At 35.2% G+C, this 23,326-nt stretch overlaps 1 protein-coding gene across 1 annotated transcript in view; it reads right to left on the bottom strand.

The window, feature by feature from the left end:
* Nucleotides 1-23,326, bottom strand: part of LOC143231156 (homeobox protein Meis1-like) — a 216,157-nt gene that overhangs the window by 2,943 nt on the left and 189,888 nt on the right. Inside the window, exons 9-10 of the mRNA XM_076465812.1 lie at nt 6,018-6,076; nt 223-321 (exon numbers count right to left, since the gene is read on the bottom strand). Of these exons, the coding sequence (XP_076321927.1) occupies nt 223-321; nt 6,018-6,076 (158 nt within the window). The remainder of the gene's footprint in view (nt 1-222; nt 322-6,017; nt 6,077-23,326) is intronic.

Genomic DNA, 23,326 nt, shown 5'->3' on the forward strand with positions numbered 1-23,326 from the left:
TTGTTTCCCAAAGAATAATGTTTTTTTTGTTTTGCAATACCCTAACTTAAACAAACTGACGCAAAATTATATCAGACATACCTCACATCTATTTTTATTTTACCTGGGTTGAATTTATGTTTATTCAAATGCACGAATAGAAGGAGTGTTTATAATATGATTTGAAATATCTCTACTATTTTAGGTATAAAACAACAAAACATGGCATTTCTTAAAACTCACCTGGTGGTCGAAGATGCATCTGCTGACTTCCATCCATCATGTACCCCATACTTGTTCCATCCGGGCTATATGCAGCACTGGCGCCCCCTATAGCACCACCTAAAATTAATAGTGATAAATTGTGAAGCAATTAATTGAACTTATTAATATATCTCATGCTTGTTTTTATTTGTTTAAGCTTTTATAACTGATTGTGTCAGGAAATCTGATAAAACTTTATATTCTTTCTCAGACTTACTGTTGAACCAGTTAGGCCCTTACAAACGTTATAAGAGAATTCTGAAAAGCTCGTTTGTTTGCTTGTTTTTGAATCTCGCGCAAAGCTACACGAGGGCTGTCTGCACTAGCCGTCCCTAATTTAGCAGTGTAAGACTAGAGGGCAGGCAACTAGTCATCACCACCCACCGTCAACTCTTGAGCTACTCTTTTACCAACGAATAGTGGGATTGACCGTAACTTTACAACGTCCCCATGGCTGAAAGGGCGAGCATATTTAGTGCAACGAGGATTCGAACGACCCTCAGATTACGAGTCAAACGCCTTAACCCACCTTGCCATGCTGGGCCTGAAAAGCTCGTAACGTAAGAATTAAAAAACTGCGAAACAACATTGAAATGGTACCAGTTTGATCGAATACGTTTAAACAACCACATGTTTCACCACTCCCGATATTATTTTACAATCTCATATGCGTGAGCTGTTAAAGCCAATAAATATATCACTTGTTTTTCGCTGTCAAAGAATCAAGGTACTTAGTACTGCAGGCATTCATGTTGTGCATTTTGCCAAGAAAGATATCATGCGATGGTGATTTTTTTTTTCTCTCCAGAAAAACAAGTGCATGCAAGTTGTGAACGTTATATAATCTGACCGTAATATCAAATTACGTTATTTTAATCACTTCCGTTAGCGTGGTAGGAAAAACTAACAAACACTCGTCAGTTCGTCTTCGTCACTAATATAAGTTTCATTCACACCGTCTATTTACATTCGTTCGTGAAAGGACGTGTTCATTCTTCTGGATGGCCTGAGAAACAGAGAGGGGGGGAGGTGTTTAATTAAATGTAAATATGTTTGAAGACATGGGAAAAAGAAAGGTTAACATTTAATGAGAAGTGGTTAGACAGAGAACAACGTTTGATTCTTACAGTTTGGCACGATTCAGACGGATCGGATTTCTTCAGTTCACGACTCAGCTGGTATTTACTCCCCAGTGGGCTAGAGACAAGTCTTTCTGATATTTCGGCCACACAACAAGAGAGATAACCGAACGAATCTTTTATGAAAGGCAAACCAACCTTGGTTCACTTTCATATCGTTAACAGCAAACTAATTTAAGTTCGAAGTTAAAGGGTTTTAATGAACAGCACCGTTTTCTGTCTACTTGGTGAAGCCACACACACACAAACACACTCTAACTTTGTGACATTTTTTTTGCAAACATATTGAAATCCCATCAATCACGAACTGCCAAGTCTTACTAAAAAATCCTAACATAAGGCATAGTACACTGAAATGGCTTACGCTGGAGTAGTTTTTGCTATGGTAGTGGCTAGCTTTTACCAACGGCTCTCTTCAAATTGGACTTGGACATTTCTATGATATATCGCTCTTCTAATGAGGGAGACAACTTATGTGTCAACCCAACCCAGACTTCCCCTCACTTTCCAATGTACATAGCAACAGCTAGATGACACTACATCTAAAGTATTATTTTTATATCAACTTAGAGTGAACTATCGAATAAAAAAAAATCCCCTTCTCTGTTTATTCTCCGAGATGGATTTTATCCGAGATTGGTTCTCAGCTCTCGAGAATCGGAAAGCAAACATAAGCTAAAGGAAATTAAAAATCCTTTTAAAATGACACATTCTCTTCGTATAAAATAACGCTACACAACAAACGAAAATAAAAGTAGCTGTACACATTAAAAAAACACACAAACACGCAACCTTCGGAATGAAAGTAGGGTTCGTTCAATTAAAAATTATAATAATAATAAATGACGATAATATATAATCTTGTAGAATATCCCCAGTTGAGTCCTAATCATATCAGGTTGTTACGTATGTATACGGTTTATAGCTAAGTTTGTGATTTATTCTGTCAGTAATAAGGTTCTGTCACGCGATGCTGGCCTTCATGTCGTGAATATCTCTACATTTCAATTTAAAGTCAAGATTTATTTTTATTCTTACGGTTTCGGTTAAGAGACTAACTCAGATTTGTATAGCATTTATTACGACTCTTGACAATTGTTAAGTCAGAGTGTATAGGGTTATATACAAACAGAAATTTGTGATGATAAAATGTTGTTTGATTACTAAATGATTTTCAGTTTATTGTAGTTCATCTTATTGCTAATATATTTGGTATTAATTTTAATTTTCTGTGTATGTATCTCAAGTAATTACCCTTAATTAACATTTCTTTACTATCCAGATATGTATAACCATTATCATGAGAATTCTGGAAAGACTGCTGTATTTCTGTTTATACCCCCTGTTTATACGAATAAAGAAAAATAAAAAAAACATCTGTGAGTTTAACAGTTTAGTTATAAATAAAAGTCAATTAAAAAATGATTTCAATGGTTTATTGATTCATTTCTACCTCTCGATATGTACACACGTATATATTGTGATCCTGACCAAACAGAACCAATTTTTTGGCTATTTTAAAGACTTCCTCCCCATACAAACGACACTTAATGTTCTTTAAACGAACTCACTGCAAGGACAGAGTAGCCACTGTCTAGTGTCAACGGCCTAATTACGTCTAATCATCGTCACACCAAACATGTTCGCTCTTTCAGCTGTGGGGCGTTATAATGTGACGGTCAGTCCCACTATTCGTTGGTAAAAGAGTAGCACAAGAGTTGGCGGTGGGTGGTGATGACTAGCTGCCTTCCTTCTAGCCTTATACTGCTAAATAGGGACGGCTAGAGCAGATAGCCCTCATGTAGCTTTGCGCGATATTTAAAACAAATCAAATCTCTTATATCATACGCTCACCAAATTCTAAGTACCTAGAGTAGCCACTGGCTAGTGTCAACGATCTAATTACCTTTAATCATATTATACACTCACCAAATTCTAAATACCCAGAGTAGCCACTAGCTTGTGTCAACGATCTAATTACCTTTAATCATATCATACACTCACCAAATTCTAAGTACCTAGAGTAGCCACTGGCTAGTGTCAACGATCTAATTACCTTTAATCATATTATACACTCACCAAATTCTAAATACCCAGAGTAGCCACTAGCTTGTGTCAACGATCTAATTACCTTTAATCATATCATACACTCACCAAATTCTAAATACCCAGAGTAGCCACTAGCTTGTGTCAACGATCTAATTACCTTTAATCATATCATACACTCACCAAATTCTAAATACCCAGAGTAGCCACTAGCTTGTGTCAACGATCTAATTACCTTTAATCATATCATACACTCACCAAATTCTCAGTACCCAGAGTAGCCACTGGCTAGTGTCAATGGTCTAATCACCTCTAACCACATCATACACTCACCAAATTCTCAGTACCCAGAGTAGCCACTGGCTAGTGTCAATGGTCTAATCACCTCTAATCATATCATACGCTCACCAAGTTCTAAGTACCTAGAGTAGCCACTGGCTAGTGTCAACGATCTAATTACCTTTAATCATATTGTACACTCACCAAATTCTAAATACCCAGAGTAGCCACTGGCTAGTGTCAATGGTCTAATCACCTCTAACCACATCATACACTCACCAAATTCAAGCACAAATTTACTTTCTAGTTTTATCTAATTTTTTTCCCAGTTTTTATGTTATACAAGGTTTGTGTTTTATCTCTATTTTTACTTATGTTATTTTTCTCTCTGTCCGACTTTATCTAAATATACTTTTTCAACAATGCGTTAGTTTTTAACCATCAGCGTTTTGAAGTATTTTCTTTTATTAGTCAAATTTAGCACTTTGTTTGTTATAAAGATTTCGCACAAGGTCCACCTGTTCAAAGCTGTCCCGAATTTTGAGCTGATAGAAAGCAGTTGGCCAACAGTACCCAGCGCCATCTTTTGATCGGCCGAATGGTGGGATCGCACCTCATTCCTATGGCGTATCCATGGCCCCAAAGTGCGGCGAGCATTTTTGAGAAACGGAGTGAGGGTCATGAAACCTCGAATTCACAACTCGGGCACAAACCATCCAGCCATGCACTGCCCGTTGCGTTTAGTAAAGATATTGTATTAATGTAAATAATAAGTTACATATGCCTGCATTAATGTAAACCAGGTTTCCTGTAAAACCTTTTATGGGTTTAATAAACTAGGCTTCCTGTAAGACCTCTTCGGGTTTAAAGCAATTTCCTTTAAAACCTCTACGGGTTTAAATCAGGTTTCCTGTAAGGCCTCTAGGGGTTTTAAACCAGCTTTCGTCTAAAGCCTTTATGGGTTTAATACACCAGGTTTCCTGTAAGGCTCTAGGGATTTTAAACCAGGTTTCCTATAAAACTTCTACGGGTTTTAAACAGTTAGAGGATATGTGTGAAAACATCAAGCTTCAAAGTGAACATTTTTAACGTGATTATTGTCCCTTGGGGCAAGGTCCTTTGTAAAGATTTTAAACTGATGATATCTTCCGGTACCTGTGGGATCGTGTTTTTATATGTGAGATTAATTACCAGTATCAAAATTAAAACAAAACCAATAGTAGCTGGGCTCAACGGATTCCCTTTTCCAAAGCTAAGTCAATATTGTTTAATATAATGATATCACCTGTCCCAAAGTCCAGATCTAACTATTTAGTCAATCAATATTGATCAAAATAACGATATCACCTGTCCCACAGTCCAGATCTAACTATTTAGTCAATCAATATTGATCAAAATAATGATATCACCTGTCCTACAGTCCAGATCTAACTAGTTAGTCAATCAATATTGATCAAAATAACGATATCACCTGTCCTACAGTCCAGATCTAACTATTTAGGCAATCAATATTGATCAACATAATAATATCACCTGTCCTACAGTCCAGATCTAACTATTTAGTCAATCAATATTGATCAAAATAACGATATCACCTGTCCTACAGTCCAGATCTAACTATTTAGTCAATCAATATTGATAAAATAACGATATCACCTGTCCTACAGTCCAGATCTAACTAGTTAGTCAATCAATATTGACAAAAATAACGATATCACCTGTCCTACAGTCCAGATCTAACTATTTAGGCAATCAATATTGATCAACATAATAATATCACCTGTCCTACAGTCCAGATCTGACTACTTTAGGCAATCAATTATTGAAAAACATAATAATATCACCTGTCCTACAGTCCACATCTAACTATTTAGGCAATCAATTATTGACAAACATAATAATATCACATGTCCTACAGTCCAGATCTAACTATTTAGGCAATATGTATTGATCAACATAATAATGTCACCTGTACTACAGTCCAGATCTAACTATTTAGTCAATCAATATTGATCAGCATAATAATATCACCTGTCCTACAGTCCAGATCTAAGTATTTAGTCAATCAATTATTGACAAACATAATGATATCACCTGTCCTACAGTCCAGATCTAAGTATTTAGTCAATCAATTATTGACAAACATAATGATATCACCTGTCCTACAGTCCAGATCTAACCTATTTAGTCAATGAATTATTGACCAACATAATGTGTTTAGTATGATCCACTCACATTTCTTCGCTAGCTCAAACACACTTGTACAGTTTTCGTTAGTTCTTTCAATAACATAAAACAGTTTGTTCTTACCAGCTCTGTTCGACTGATCTATCATGGGTTGAACAATACGTCGTCGGGCATTAATGAACCTGCAAAAGAGAGAGATGTCCAATTAGCATAATCACTCTTCACAGTTCATGTATCTTTTACCTCCGCCACCGAAGATGGACGGAGGCTATTTTTACTTCCCAGCGTGTCTGTGTGTGTTTGTCAGCACTATTTATCAACAAAGGCTGAATGGACGAAAGTTGATATAACTTTGGACTATGACCCAATTTAGAAGCGACTAGTTTTTTTGTAGGGTCCAGATTAAAGGTCACCAAAATTAAAAACTATTTGGAAATTTCTATATTTCTCTCTCTATATATATAGAAATATATATATATATATATAGTATTCATACTGATGTGAAGACAGAAATGTCCTCCGTTCGGTACGACTGTCATGACGGATATCGTTTCTAGATACGGGTTACGTTAAGACGTTATTAGAGAAGAAGAGAGACGATTGTCCGTAGTACATTCCAAACAAAAAACACTAGAGGGCGCAAGTTGGTCCTGTGATAAAACTTTGGATTTCGGAATTGGCGAGCATGGTTGGAATATGTGCGATACCACAAAACGTTCCTTACACTTCAATCTGTGAGTGCGTTATAGGAATGATAGTCAACCTCTTATGGTGGATGGTGGAAGAGAAGGGGTGTTGCTAAATGATTACCTTCCCTCTTCTCAGTAGTTCAAAACTAGGATTAAGGGTAGAGAGCCTTAGTACCATAAATACAAATAACAAAGTACTCTTTTTCATTCAAGCCTATACGATGACTTGGACATGCTTTTATGTCTCTCTCTCTCTCTACATATATATATATATATATATATGTTCACATATAACAAGAAAAATCGAATAACAGTAAATTATATGAGTGACACATCAGATCAGTAGTGACTGCGTTACTGGTGTGGCGCCCAGAAACTGACATACTAATAATGACAATAAATTATAGTAGAAACCGATTCTGAGGTATCCAAGGAGACCTGAAGAGCAACATTTACTTTGCTGGTTTCACTTAGACACCGCGGGGAGTGGCTGTAGTAAAATATAAATCACAGCCTTAACTTGAATGGTTTTCTTGTCTAGCTTTTGGAAAAACGAATATTGGGGCTTATCCTTTCATAAATGAAAGACAAATTATTCCCAACCTAAAGCACTGAAGACAGGCATTTATTAAAAGAGTATATCAGTATGGGAGGTAGGGGGGGGGGGTAGATGTGTAATTTTATTTTTACTTCACCAAGAAAGGCTGAATTTAAAGCGCACGCGCCTGTATTCTTTTCTTTATCAGGTTAATCGTGTTTCTTTCTCTGCAGCATCAGACCCTCTTCCTGACACTTTCTCTCTTTATGTCGTTACTTGAAACTTCCGTAATTTAGGAAAACTCCCCAAAGAAGCTGAAACAATATTGCCTGTACCGACTTAAGAAAGTATTATTTTTTATAATATGCTTACCAATCTCTCTCTATATATATACACACATATTGTAGTTCCCTAGAAAAATATTTACATTGGGGTCATTTTTAATTCCGAAATTTATTAACGACAACTACAGAGTCCTTGTGTTCCCTGCATGTATATAGGACGAGCGCGTGTGTGTTTACAATTATGATAATACTGGTACATTTAATATCGATACACACGCAACCAATACCGTTACGTAAAACAAACACACACATGACCATTACGTAAAGCACACATTCATACAATCAGTACATTTATGTAATGCACTTACACACATACAACTATTACCGTTACGTAAAGCACACATTCATACAATCAGTACCTTTATGTAATGCACTGACACACATACAACTATTACCGTTACGTAAAGCACACATTCATACAATCAGTACCTTTATGTAATGCACTTACACACATACAACTATTACCGTTACGTAAAGCACACACAACCACCTCCGTTATTCATAGCACACACGCATGATGTTAATGGTGATATAATTTGTGAAGTGATGCGTGCCGACTTTGCTGTTGTCAAAACATGAACTCGAAACCCGCTTTAAAAGTTACAGTCAGGAACAAAACTTAAAGACAGAAAACAAAAGTTAGATTCAAAAGAGTTGGAATACGAAAATACGAAGAAGTAAGAGAGACAGAAAAGAATAGAGAGAAAGATAAAGGAAACGAAACATTGTTCAGTTGTCAAAGGTGGAAACGAGCGTAAAACATCTTTTAAAAATCAGTTGAAACTTGCAAACTGTAGCAGCGTCTAAGAGATTACAAAACAACGACACAAGCCAGACAACCGGTTTCCCTAACACAACTTCCACAAAGTTTCTTCTATTCACGTGAGAAACTATAGCGCTTTTCTCAGCGCTATTGATTTTCTAACTTTTGCTCCATGTTTAGTTGTGACAACGTAACGCTTACTCTCAACACGCAGTGTTACGTAGTGAAAGTATATGCTTGATAAAATAAACACATAGTGGGTTAGACAAAACGCAAATCGTTGGAAGTTAAGCGAACTGTGTGGACAATCTTAATCCGTTTAATCAAACGACCAGAAATATAGTTTTTAACGTAGACTTATATAGAGATAAAAGATTAATCCCAAGCTGTTTCTACAGAAGATGTTTTTAAAAATAACCAATTTGTTTTTTTCCTGATTTAGCCGAATCTTGTTTCTTACAAAGTGTAGCGCTATTGGTTGTTACGGTCTTCCCAGCACAAAAAACCGCGCCCTCACGTCAACAGTTATTTTACTTAAAACGTTATCCAGTTCTTTATGTTTATGCAATACACGACTAGCTGTAATTTTATAAAACAATGCCTTAGACGTTTAGTTTTACGCTCACACTACATGAGGCAGTCTCCAAGCAATCTGACAATAAATTACTTACATATGTGTAAACTATTCACCATTGCTGGACTTATACAATACTGACTGCAGTAAATGAAACATGACAAGACAGTATTAGAATGTTTTATATTCTCCTTGTTCCGTGTTTTGGTTTTTAATAGTTTCTTCGGAAGAACATGTCTTTAATTTGGAAGCACTTCCATGCAATAGCGTAAAATCGACTCCCGACTAGGGCGAACCGTCGAGTAAATGTAACGTGTTTTTTTTTCTCCTGAAGTCCAGTGACAAATTTTCCTATTTTCAAATTTAGAATCGAAATTACTCGTTTCTTTACTTAAACCTCAAATATCGCCAGTAACTTTCGAAATAGAATTGTTATAATAATTACAAAATAATATCAAGTGATATTCAACAACAGTAGTGAAGACAATGTTAACAATCAGGTAGGATTCATTGTTAGTTAAGGGTTCTAAATAATATCAAGTGATATTCAACAACAGTAGTGAAGACAATGTTAACAATAAGGTAGGATTCATTGTTAGTTAAGGGTTCTAAATAATATCAAGCGATATTCAACAACAATAGTGAAGACAATGTTAACAATAAGATATGACTCATTGTTAGTTAAGAGTTCTAAGTAATATCAAGCGATATTCAACAACAATAGTGAAGACAGTGTTAACAATCAGGTAGGATTCATTGTCAGTTAACGGTTCTAAATAATATCAAGCGATATTCAACAACAACAGTGAAGACAATGTTAACAATAAGATACGATTCGTTGTTAGTTAAGGGTTCTAAATAATATCAAGCGATATTCAACAACAATAGTGAAGACAATATTAACAATAAGATATGATTCATTGTTAGTTAAGAATTCTAAATAATATCAAGTGACATTCAACAACAATAGTGAAGACAATGTTAACAATAAGGTAGGATTCATTGTTAGTTAAGGGTTCTAAATAATATCAAGTGACATTCAACAACAATAGTGAAGACAATGTTAACAATCAGGTAGGATTCATTGTTAGTTAACGGTTCTGGAAACAGCTTCACAGTAATATAGCAAATGCTTTAAAAATATATTATAGTTTATCCCAACGTGATCAATAGTGATTTCAGGATGCTGTATATATTCTTTCGAAACAGTGAGCTACAGAGAAGAGAGACTTTCACTTCTTGATTACTACCGCCATAAAACCAACAAGAGTTGGCTCATAAATTATCGGCAGTAACTCAGTGACACATTCGGAGGACTTAGAGTGACACTCAACTGCCAAGCGAAGCTGTGCAGTTAATAAAACGGGACAGTTAACCTGACAAGCACGTGACTGCACGTGGCAAGCCAGCACGGCCACAGATTCAACTCTTGTCAATTGCTGCCAGCCCGTAATGTCAGTTTCACCTAATCAGGTTATACGAAAAATACAACTGACGAGCAGAAAGCACGCGGGTGAAAAATAAACCGTCAGGCTCTTCGTTTAATGAAACTTTCATAGAGCAGATCAAAATATAGACTCCATAAGTTGGCAGCAGGTGGCGTTAATGACAAGTCATAAGTATTCATGCACTGATGATGGTAACAGCTGAGAACGCCTTAATACAGTTGTTAACTGCACCTTAATTCTACGGGCAGGAAAGAGGTGAACGTTACTAAACGTTAGTTGTTGTATACATATATGCATTTCATATCTTTCAAAATTTACTGAGGAGAAAATCTCATTTTATTTCACAGTGAGAGCGCTTTAAGCTTTCAGATTAAGAAAAACGTATCGAAGCTTTGGTAAACATAAGGTAAGGTAAAACTATTTATGAAGCATCTCATCTCCGTTAAGAAAGTCTGTAAAATATGCATAACTGACTGTTATATTCTGTGGCTACTGAGGTACCTTCCTTCGTTTTTATATTAACTGATGACCCTTTAAGAGACTTTAAAAAGCTTAATTTCATATTTACAACCAACCTAATACATATACCTTAATACACACACACAAGCTTCAAACATAGTCACTTACTTCATAAATGTATTTTTCTATGTAGTTATAATTATTTTTGTAGCCCACAAAATTTTTCGTCTCTCCTAACACAGAGTGGAGGGGAGGGCTCTTTCGAGCATACATTAAACTATAGATTGGCTGCTTATTCCACAGTCGCCATGGAAACAGGAAAAATCGTGCTACGGTGTCTCATCCTTCGTCACACTATGTTCGCTTCATGACAGTCTAGGAACCAACCAAGTTATTTTTCATAATTTAGGGCTGATGCCTGCAATCGGTAATTACCATTTCAAGTATCGATTTTGTGGTTGAAAGTCCCAAGTGAGGGGAGGGGTTCACATGGATAATAACAGTCGCTTCAGTCCACCTGGGAATTATCGAAGCTCAGTTATTTCATAGTAGAACTGCACGAATAGTTGTGTTGTTCCGTGATTTCCCCTTCGATCTCTTACAATAGACCTCTGTCAGTTTTAACACATTTTTGGTTTACAGATAAAAGTTGAAATTACGTCGCATGCATTACAAATAACCAACACCTTCTACACGAACGCTTAAAAGCAATTTTTTTGGTGGCATCACTGTTTGTGATCTTGGTAGACCTGCCAAAGACATATACGCGAAAACGATGCCTGGCTATATGCGTGTGTTTAATAAAACGCAAGATATACATAATACCATAAAAATAAAAACCATGAGGGGCTATCGAGATGTTGCGATCAATTAGTTAACGATTTATCTGAAGCAAAACCCAATCTGTTTCATGTAAACATTTAAATATATACATAGATGACTAGCTGAAATAGCCATCCGTTGGACAGGCGAAATAAAACCCTGTTTGTAATAAAGAATATAAAATTGTGCTTCTATTTGTATCTTAACATAATAAACGTTAAAAGTCCAATAAAATATATAAGGGTACCAGTACTGAAAAGTGAGAAATACTGTTTTCAAGAGATCTATGAACATGAAACAGGATGGGGGTTAACCACTTCATGACCAGTTTCATGTAAGCCTGTTTCACTGTGTGAAGTGTTGTGATGCTTTATCAAGAAATGTTGAGAGACGTATAACAAACAAATACACAAATATACACACACATATTGACCTTTGTGCATATAGATAAAACTAGATACTTCCAAAGGGTCACCGAAATTGTTCTGTTTCAAGATTAAATAAAACCCAAATTAAGAGTAAAAAGTATTTCGATTTCTTGCTTTTTGAGTCCATATTTCATGCTGTATTGTGACCTACAGAGTGCATAATTCTTCACGTGGTTTATGGCACGTGCACATCTTACTGACATCATGACAGCACAAACGTTAAGCGTCACTCATGTGACGTCATTTTAAATGTCTACTGATCGACTGACTGACAACGCTACTGAGTAGTAGCGCGGGTGGTTAAAGAAATTGACCCAGAAAGGGGCCGAACATAAAATGAATGTTTATTTCAAAAGTGGTAGCACTTGACATAATAGAGTTTTCTCTCAGCCAACGAAGAACATATTTTTTTAAATTCTTGAATGAACACAACTCTTTGCAGATAGAATTTTCACTTTATTAAGAGCTGGTACAGAATCCGAGCAATAGATACACAGACACACACACATGTATGCTGTGCCTCACTGCGGAGTTTTTACGTCTAAGGATACAGTTATATAATTCATCAACGAAGAGAAAGAAACATTTCCTGTGTAATTAATCAACAGAGAGGTACATTTCCCGTGTAATTCATCAACAGAGAGAGAGACATGCTTTCTGTGTACTTCAACAACAGAGAAACAGGTTTTCTGTGTAATTCGTCAACAGAGAGAGAGACACGTTTCCCGTGTAATTCAACAAGAGAGAGGGAAATGTTTCCAATTTAATAAATATCCTTTTCCCAATCATGTTCTAAAGATAAATATCATTAAATGGTTAGTTGATGTATGATTAGTAACTAAACCACTGAAATCCTGATGTAGAACAATACAGAATGTATGTTACTACGCAGAACAACACACGTTCTTAAACAATGTGTTTAATTATACAAAATAACAACTCACGCTTCTAAACAACCTGTTTAATTATACACACAAACAAGAACTTACACTTCTAAACAACGTGTTTAATTATACACACAAACAAGAACTTACACTTCTAAACAATGTGTTTTACTTATATAAGACTACAGCTTAAGTTTCAACAAAATGTTTAATTATGTTAAAACAACACACGTTTTTAAACAGTGTATTTACTTGTTTTTAACAGCAGTATAGGTTTCTAAAAAATATGTTCCATTCCCCCTTATAATTTGAAGATATTAGTTATCCTTCTCCCCAAAGGTCCCTCGCACATATACCTCTTTCTCTTATGATACCTCCCATTCTGCTATTTGTACTCGATATTCAATTATTTTCTAGTAGTTTTGGGCTTGCTCTTTCGCAGTGAAATTTAAGTTCATCGAATGTACATAGATGTTGTTATATTGTGCTTTCTTTTCATTCGATTTAAAATTGAACATATCTGTAGAGTTATCTTTACGTGTGCATGTATGTACCATTTATCTACAAATATAGTGCACCTAGTCTGTGCTTGCACGAACTGACAACCAACGCCACCTGAGAGGACTTTAATTTCCTGCAAGGTTGGTACGGTCATTGAGTACTTACCACCTGCTCTTCCTCACCTGATTACCTCTACCTGTCAGAACTGCCCTGAGCCAATCGTTTTCATTGATCGCAACAAGCTAGCGAGGGTTACGTGGCCGTCGCTTACGTGATCTTTACAGGGAGAACTTTATGTTCTACATGGCCGCAGCCACGCCCGTCTCCGCCCGCTCACCTTTCACTTGCCGAAGCTTTAATAGTTCAAAACTCCTGTTTTTGTTACATTATTGCATAAACACTGTAGTTCATGCTCACGCGATACCTCTGATGTTGGGGAGGAAATGATACCTAGCTCCACTCCGCTTGCTTAAAAGAAAGCTAGTTACAAAATGTGCTTGTCCGTCTCTTCGCATCTGTTTCCCGTCCTTTTCGTTTGCTCATCTGAACCTCATTAACGTAACTCAAATATATGACGTGCGCATAGAGACAAGGTAAGACAAAAAAAAACAAAAAACAGCACAACAACTAAATAGCACGCGATGAGACCTGGCATGAAAATAACAACGAAGACTGTTCCTACAAATAGTCCTCGTCCTTATAGATCACATTACGGTTTTATAAAAATGCTATACGCCCTGTTTTCATGCCCTTAATGGCCTTTTAAGTCAGTTGTTTCATCTATATTCATATGGCCAAAGAACTAGGATTAAAATGTGATAAAAATATTTAATAAAGTTGTCTGAAATATGTCACAATTACCGACATTTTCGGTTTGTAAGAATGTCGATTTAACTGTGTCGTTTCTTATCAAATTAATAAAACAGACAAGTAATGACTTGCAGTAGAATACATAGACGACAGTGTGTCAGGGTGCGTCACAGAAAACTCATGGATATTACGGCTTCTAATATTTAAGGATATTTTATGGCTACTCTTATATATATATCTATGAAAAACATTCACGTGCGTGTGGCTTTACATATAATTTGTTTCCTATTTTAAAGAACTGGTTTATCACTTCGTAGCATGACAAACGTGTTCCACGGAAAACACTGTATTTCAGGGGAAACAAAATGGCAGAACAATGAACGTGTTCAAACGGCATGGTACTGAACTTATAAATGCAGTTTGTAGTATAATTGCTTGTCTGCGTAACAGTACAATGATTTTAAAAGTAGTAACTCCTCCCAGGTAAAGGTGTGACAATGACAATTAGTTCTAATAGAAATAGTAATGGTTATAGGACAGAAAAGTATATGTAAAAAACAGTGTTGTTTCTATATGCTCCAGTGTAACGGTGTAATAAACAATCTTAACACTTAAAAATCCCTTCAAAGTAACGCTGTAGTAGGAAGGTATGTCAAACACACGGAGTAGAGGTGCAGTCTATAAATGTGAAACACAACTAGGAACATCTTTAGTGTAACGATTCACCAGGTATCGTGACACATACGGTGTAATAGAAAATCATGAAACAAAACTATAGTTTCATGTCTTTGGTAACTGTTTATAACGATCATTGGCAAACACTTAGAAGCTTTGACTAAATAAATCTCTATAGTTTGGTAGCTAATCGATGGATCTCGATGAATAACAGCTTAAATTTGATTAAGTAACAAAGTAACGTTTCTAGGACCAGCTGGTCTTTAAGGAACAGTTTGTAACCAATCTCACACGTGTTTATCCATCTAGCTCTGCTCAGTAGGAAGAATGTTCAAAATGATATTACAATTTAAGAAACAGGTATTAAACAAATCAAAATTAATGTTCCTGAGTAAGAACTTACTGGAACAACAATATCCAGGAAGAAGAAATTTGTTGACATAAAAAAGAACAATAGAAATAATGGAAAAATCCATTATTGGTAACAAATGAACCATGATAAAAAATCTTATATTTACAAAGAGAACAAGGAAGAAAGAACTTATTGTTAGAAAAGGTTTTTAACAAAATGGTTATCTGTGCTCTGCCCCCCATGGGTATAGAAACCATAATTATGGCGTTACAAACCCGCAGGAATAACTTTGTACCTCTGGGGAGGGGGCTATTACAAAAGGAACCACGAAGATGAAATTCATGGGTGTATAATTTAACTGCTTGTTTCTTCAACCCAAGTAGCTGTGCTAACCTTCCCTAATATTGATTTAACAGACTACAGAGATGACAGCTAATTTACAGAACATACGATCAACTTATGAGCTACTGAAATCACAGTGAAATTTGAGCAAAGAGTTAGAGAGCGCGATTTGTTTTGCGTCAACGAAAGGCCAACCTTTGACCCTAAGATCCATTGTTCTCTTGTTAGCCACAGAATCACGCCCTAACTGGTCCAAAATAATTATGAAGAAGAGACTTATTCGCACGAAAGAAACCACAGAAATAACTCCTTAAAACAAGGAAATTGTATTCACATGATAGTTTGGTTTGAAATTTTTCTCAAAGCTAAAACACGGCTATCTGCGCTAGACGTCCCTAATTAAAGTGATATATCACTCGTCGCCAACTTTTGGGCAACTCTTTTACTGACGAATAGTGGGATACCATAATGTCCCCCAGAGCTGAAAGAGCGAGTATTTTGGTAACAGGAATTCGAACCCACAACTCTTGGATTACAAATCTATCACCTTAATCACCACGCCGTGCCAGTTATGGTTCTTTTCTGCGAGAGAACCACGAGGAATAAAATATATGTTTTACATTTGACTTATACATTCGGTTTATTTCCACCGTATTTGTGTACGGTCTAATTTGGAAGATAAGAATTTGACTGCGTCTGTTTTTCGTTCATTCTGGAATTACAACAGATTACAGAAACTGCCCACACTACTATAACACTGTCCTGGGGCGAACTGCATTACTTAGTAATTTACTGCAAAATATAACTAAAACCCATCCGCCTATCTATCTTTCCAAGTTGAAGTCAACTTACTAATATTACGCTTTAGAAAGATAATATTCCGATCTGAAAAGTTGTTCTTTCACTGACTACAAACGTGTCCCCGATACCCACTTCAATCTCCGTCACGTCCGTTAGCTAGTTTATATCTTGCATTTTAATTTTATGTTAATTTCGTCATTTCTCATCTTTGAGTGACACTCAGATAATCATGCCAAACACTTTGTATAGAAACACCACATAAAACACCTGAATGAATGATTCACGTGCCATTCAGGGTTGGGGGAAGGGGGTGTAAGGACTTTTCATTAGGAATATGAGACCCGTACAGATATATTTATGCATTATTCATATTACGTAACTCATGCGATGAACTGATGCAGTCAGCAGCTTCAGAGATTCTTTGAAAATCATGATTTAATTAGAGTTTTATAAGCCCATTTTTTATCTTTAGTAGAAAGGGCAAATATGAGGGCTTAAAGTAAAATAAAAGAAATAAAAAAATGAATAAGACGACGTGATTTTAAGATACATGGAGTAATGAGTGTACAGTTTGAGAACAAACAGTGAAAGCTAAAAAACATACAAATAAATTATGAAGCCTGTACTGAAAGAGAAATATACGGGAAAAATCACAGATAATAGAAATTTTGTGTGAAATTAGAACATGACATTAATATTAAAGAAGGGAAGCGGAAAGACACTAAGTATGATAAACAATGGAGATCGTTAGTAAAGTAATGAAGTGAAACGATACAAACAGTAGAAACAATGAGGATTCTTGATAGAAAGTAAGAAAGTGAAATGGCACAAACAACAGAAACCATGGGGATTATTGATAGAAAGTAAGGAAGTGAAACGACAGAAACAATGGGGATTGTTGATAGAAAGTAAGGAAGTGAAACAACAGAAACAATGGGGATTGTTGATAGAAAGTAAGGAAGTGAAACGATACAATGAGGATTGTTGATAGAAAGTAAGAAAGTGAAATGACACAAACAACAGAAACAATGGGGATTGTTGATAGAAAGTAAGGAAGTGAAACGTTACTAAGCGAGAAAAATAATTATATTTCACTACTAGCTGGAGTACCTGTCCGCTAGACGGAAATTATGTAAATTCATGATTAATGAAAGGTTATCTTAGAATATGAAAGGTTGTTTCCCTTATATATACAATTGTAAAAAATGCCCGTAAAAACTGTAAGGCATAAAAATACATTTTCATGTATTTACACATGGACTTTATAAATCTTCACGTCAAGTTTAGTAAAGCTCCATCAACAGGGAAGCGAAACAGCGGTTAAAAAATATATAGAAACGTTAATAAAAACCGCAAAACTGAAACGTTATATGTACCTCCATATAGACCTAATGAACCTCCATATCAATTTAGGTGAAGATTTATATAGATAAGTAGTTACATGAACATACAATAGAGAGTATTATTATATTTATATAGATAAGTAGTTACATGAACATACAATAGACAATACTATTATATTTATACAGATAAATAGTTACATGGACTTACAACAGACAATACTATTATATTTATACAGATAAATAGTTACATGGACTTACAACAGACAATACTATTATATTTATACAGATAAATAGTTACATGGACTTACAACAGACAATATTATTATACTTATACAAATAAATAGTTACATGGACTTACAACAGACAATAAATACTATTATATTTATACAGATAAATAGTTACATGGACTTACAACAGACAATATTATTATATTTATACAAATAAATAGTTACATGGACTTACAACAGACAATAAATACTATTATATTTATACAGATAAATAGTTACATGGACTTACAACAGACAATACTATTATATTTATACAGATAAATAGTTACATGGACTTACAACAGACAATATTATTATACTTATACAAATAAATAGTTACACGGACTTACAACAGACAATAAATTCTATTATACTTATACAGATAAATAGTTACATGGACTTACAACAGACAATAAATACTATTATACTTATACAGATAAATAGTTACATGGACATACAACAGACAATACTATTATACTTACAGAGATAAGTAGTTACATGAACTACGATATTTATTGTCATGTATAATCAGGATAAATATTAAATACACATAAGGTGTCACCTCATCAAATCCATTTAATGTAGATTCTCTCTGGTCATACTAAAAAGTACACATGGAAAGCAACGTGTTCAAATCCATGAAAAACTTACATACATATTTCATAAAGTGTATAATTATTACCTTGATGGCCACCCAAGTTTTACCCTCTCGTAACTTTAAATCAGCTGCTTTGAAATCCTTTCATCTAAACACGACCAATTTGAATATGTGATTATGGTTTTGAAAAGTCTACGCTGACAGAGAGATATGGGCGCGATACAACTCCGCCTGCAGTAATGGAGACGCGCTTTTCGTTCATCGTCTTAACGCACAAAGCCTCTATCGTAGAGAGCGATGTGGCAGGCCATTAGGCACAGAAAAATGGCTACTCCCTATAGAGAAAGGAGTCTAGAGGCATTCATTCTAAAATTCATTGCTGCATGCGGCGGATAACGTAATGACCCCTTGGCCATGCATGAGGTGATGTTCAGAAATATATCAGCATGGAATTGTTCCAATACACTAGGATCAGGATAGAATCAAAATATTGCAGAAGGGTTTCTATATATAAGCAAATATTGCACTGCTTAGCTGATTAAAGAGGTGACGTACACCTGCTCAGATTTTCATAATGTAATATACACAAGAAGTATGCACATATGTGTATGTATATATACACACATATGTTTTTATACATAACTGCACCGTATTTTGTCTATTTGTCTCTATACACACAAAAACATGTCTCCAAAGGAGTTAATACAAACTGTACATGCAGTATGATTACATGATCATATTATATACGCCAAGTACATTCCATCAACACGTGTAGATACTTAATGTACAACAGATACATGCAATATGTACACCAAATACACTAAACATCTACAAATGTAAATATACTATATACAACAAATACACTAAACATCTACAAATGTAAATATACTATATACAACAAATACACTCACCACGTGTACACACGTAAGTATACTACACATGTAAATAGTGTTAAACAACTGAAGCCTAGGATATTGTTAAAATGTGGCTGACGTTTTCATATCCAGCTCCGGCGATCATTAATAGCACACTAGTAGTTCAAAGTTTTATGATTGTATACGTACAGTATGACGTAATGTAGCGTATTATTAATAGAGAAACGTAATAATTAGTAGGAAAACGTAAATATTAGTAGAGACACGTAATAGTTAGTAGAGAAACGTAATGATTAGTAGAGAAACGTGAAATTTAGCACGCGTTCTACATCCTGTCAGTTTCAGAGATAATAACGTATTCGTTCTACATCCTGTCAGTTTCAGAGACAATAACATGTATCAGTTCTACATCCTGTCAGTTTCAGAGACAATAACATGTAACCGTTCTACATCCTGTCAGTTTCAGAGACAATAACATGCACCCGTTCTACATCCTGTCAGTTTCAGAGACAATAACATGTACCCGTTCTACATCCTGTCAGTTTCAGAGACAATAACATGTACCCGTTCTACACCCTCTCAGTTTCAGAAACAATAACATGTATCAGTTCCACATCCTGTCAGTTTCAGAGACAATAACATGTATCAGTTCTACATCCTGTTAGTTTCAGAGACAATAACATGTACCCGTTCTACACCCTCTCAGTTTCAGAAACAATAACATGTATCAGTTCCACATCCTGTCAGTTTCAGAGACAATAACATGTATCAGTTCTACATCCTGTCAGTTTCAGAGACAATAACATGTACCCGTTCTACATCCTACTACAAGTTTCTGGTGTCTTACACGTAACAGCGTAACTTTTAGTTTTACTTTTCTTGAACAGTTAATTTCCTACGACAATGTATATATTTTGTTATTATGTATATAGGACCATGTAGATTTTACGCTAATGGTTTACCAAGACTGTTGAGGAATATGCTCCATTCAGAAAATAATATTCCTCCATGGAAGTACTTCCTTTCAAAACTTGCGTAAGTGCACGTGTTTAGACTAAATGAGAAATAACTGTTCTTACAACGTGCTCTGTTTGTATCTGTCGCAAAGAAATTTGTAACACACTTACCTTTTACATAAAAACTGGCACATACAATAAATGATACATTGTCCCTTTTACACAACAATGGAAAGACATTCACTGACAAATTATAATCGGTAAATTATTAGTTAATTAAGAATGAGTAAACGTTTACCGAGAAAAATACTTAACTCCTAATTGAGCAAGCGAGTGCCAGTGTCACAAGGTTGGATGTGATGGGGACATAGTTCTTGTAGTATGTTAAAATGTCTGATAGTCCAAATAACAGAACACGCTTGTACCATAACACGCTGGACAACCAATGATGTGTAAGCGCTTTTCCAGGCCGAACGTTAAAACATGTTTAATCTTATTATTAAACCTAATAAGTCTGGAAGAAGACTGGATTGAAAAGCTTTCATGCGTACAAAAATAATGCAAACCCAATAATCTATAACACCATTGAAACCTGGCCTCATAAGAGCTTTGTGCGTGTGCTATGTACTGTAACAAATGGTGCAAATTCCATTATACTCTGAAACGTGAATATCATTAGCTTTACCCCGTGAGGACTGGGTCTTTCACGTATCGACTGTGCTCGACTGAAAAGCCATGTTAAATTACCTTGATTTATATTACAATACGATCTTACTCATGGACCGATTTGAATATTTTTAAAGTGTTAAAAGTTTGCCTTTTTAACACAGGAAACAAATAAATATCTACATTGATGTTTATGTTTAAGACGAGAAGTAAAAGATTCAGTATTTCTCGTCTGGTTTTGATTATTCAGTATTATAGTTAGTAATGTTTGTTGTTTCCTTTCGTGCTTTAGTACGTTGGTAATTTTCACCGTTCCATCCCACAAAGAGTTAGATAAATATCGTAGTTTCAAAAACGGTCGTTTTGTTGAACTAACGTCTACCGAATAAGCTTAAGGTCCTCGCTGCATGCTGGGTTTTGTCATCAATGAGATGACGTTGGTGACACGATGTTCCTTAGTCTGTTAGGAACTTGAGCACTGACTGGAACGGCAGGAAGTTTCGGTGGCTTCCGCCACAGGGGCTTGAAAGAACTTCCTATGGATTTGAGAGAAAAATTGTTATGTCAAGACCAGGAAGCATTGGATTGCTTCTAAGGACCCAGCGCTAGGGCCCTGCTGACAAAGGGCGTTGGTCACTCCTAGATAATTGATACTTTATCATTTTATTAAGCTCCCTTAGAGCTGCCTCATTGAAATAGAACCTTCATCAAGTGTATGTATCTAATTATATGTCACATAATATAAACTACTGGTTTAATATGTCAGTACGGCATAATTGGTTGCTCTAAAACTTATTAACTGTTTGATTTATTCAAATCGATATTAAGAACCTTTTAGTCAAATGTGTGTAACTAAAAGATAACCTGTTAAACTAAAATTACAATTATTTTTAATTCATACAAATGCTTATTTGTATATATTGTAACGGATTTATTGTTATACATTTATTTTAATATATACATTTGTTTCAGCTTAATATACGTAACATATATTATTAAATGTGTATTGAGCAAGTCCCATCTATTTTATAGATTTGTAGAAGATTCTCGCGAGTAAGAATCAACAATATTTGTTTTACGAAAACACTAGCGTGTCTTCGAATATCGTTGAACTTTCAAGAATTTCGCCTAATGAGTATAAAAGCTAGTCATCACAAGACGCCGAGAGACAGTTTTAGAATATTGTTGGTCTGCTCCAGTGAATATACTATCACCCTTGGAAGCTATAACTGTGATAAACGCTAATTAATGGGAAAACGACAAATATTTGACCTGGAATGTTTATAAATTTCGAACATTACAAACTTCAGTGAGTTAACTTCGAACATTAGTATTTCTGCAAAGACATTGGATATCTTCTTCCGCGGAAAGTGAGCTTATAAACCTCGTGAGACCGGACAAGAAAATAGCAAGCTTGCATTACCGCCAAGTGAAATGTATCTATAAATCAACTCATAATTAATTTACTCGACGTGAACTTGGACCGTCGATAAAATATTCAATTCCAGACCAGATAGAAGACTAAATATTGTTTTTAAGTTTGCAAAATGTTTGTACATAAATCATTATTTGTACATAACCGTTATTATGAATTGTATTGTTGTTTCTATATTAAAATATATTTATGTTAAGAAAGAAAATTCGTGAATCAATTTTGTTGGCAAATATCTTAAATTTGATACTGAAGTTCAGTTGATTCGAAATTCAAATTTAAATTTTCGTTTATTTGAAATCGTAATACGTAACGAACGTTACGTAATAATCGGAGATTCGTTCGAGATAAATTATAATACGTAGCAATATATACATATTTAAACAAGGGTAATGTTAAAAACCGGTTTCCAACTTTTATTTTTGGTGTGCACGTATGTGTCCAAAACACGCGTGTGCGCTTGTCGTTCCTACTTTTAAATAATACACTAGACGGAAGACACATCCAACGCCCGCTCTTCACAACTTAATGGGATTTGATTGTCACCCTTATAACGCGCTCACGGCCCCAAAGTGTGGTGAGAAATGTTGTGACACCGAATGTATCTACTCATTCACGCTAATCATTAGGCCTAGCCCGACTCAGGGTGTGCTTGTGTGTATATATATATATATATATATCACATTGTTAATAAAATAATTGATATTAATCTTTTTGCTAGTTCGGTATAACAATTTTCAAAAATATTTGATTCTGAGAATTCAAAATAAACGTTTAACTCATTAAATAATTTTATATACTTAAAAGAAGCACACAAACTTAACATAAGATAATCACAAATACGGAATTATTATCACATGAGGTAA

Source organism: Tachypleus tridentatus, chromosome 10 (assembly GCF_004210375.1).
Source record: "Tachypleus tridentatus isolate NWPU-2018 chromosome 10, ASM421037v1, whole genome shotgun sequence".
Taxonomy (NCBI): domain Eukaryota; kingdom Metazoa; phylum Arthropoda; class Merostomata; order Xiphosura; family Limulidae; genus Tachypleus; species Tachypleus tridentatus.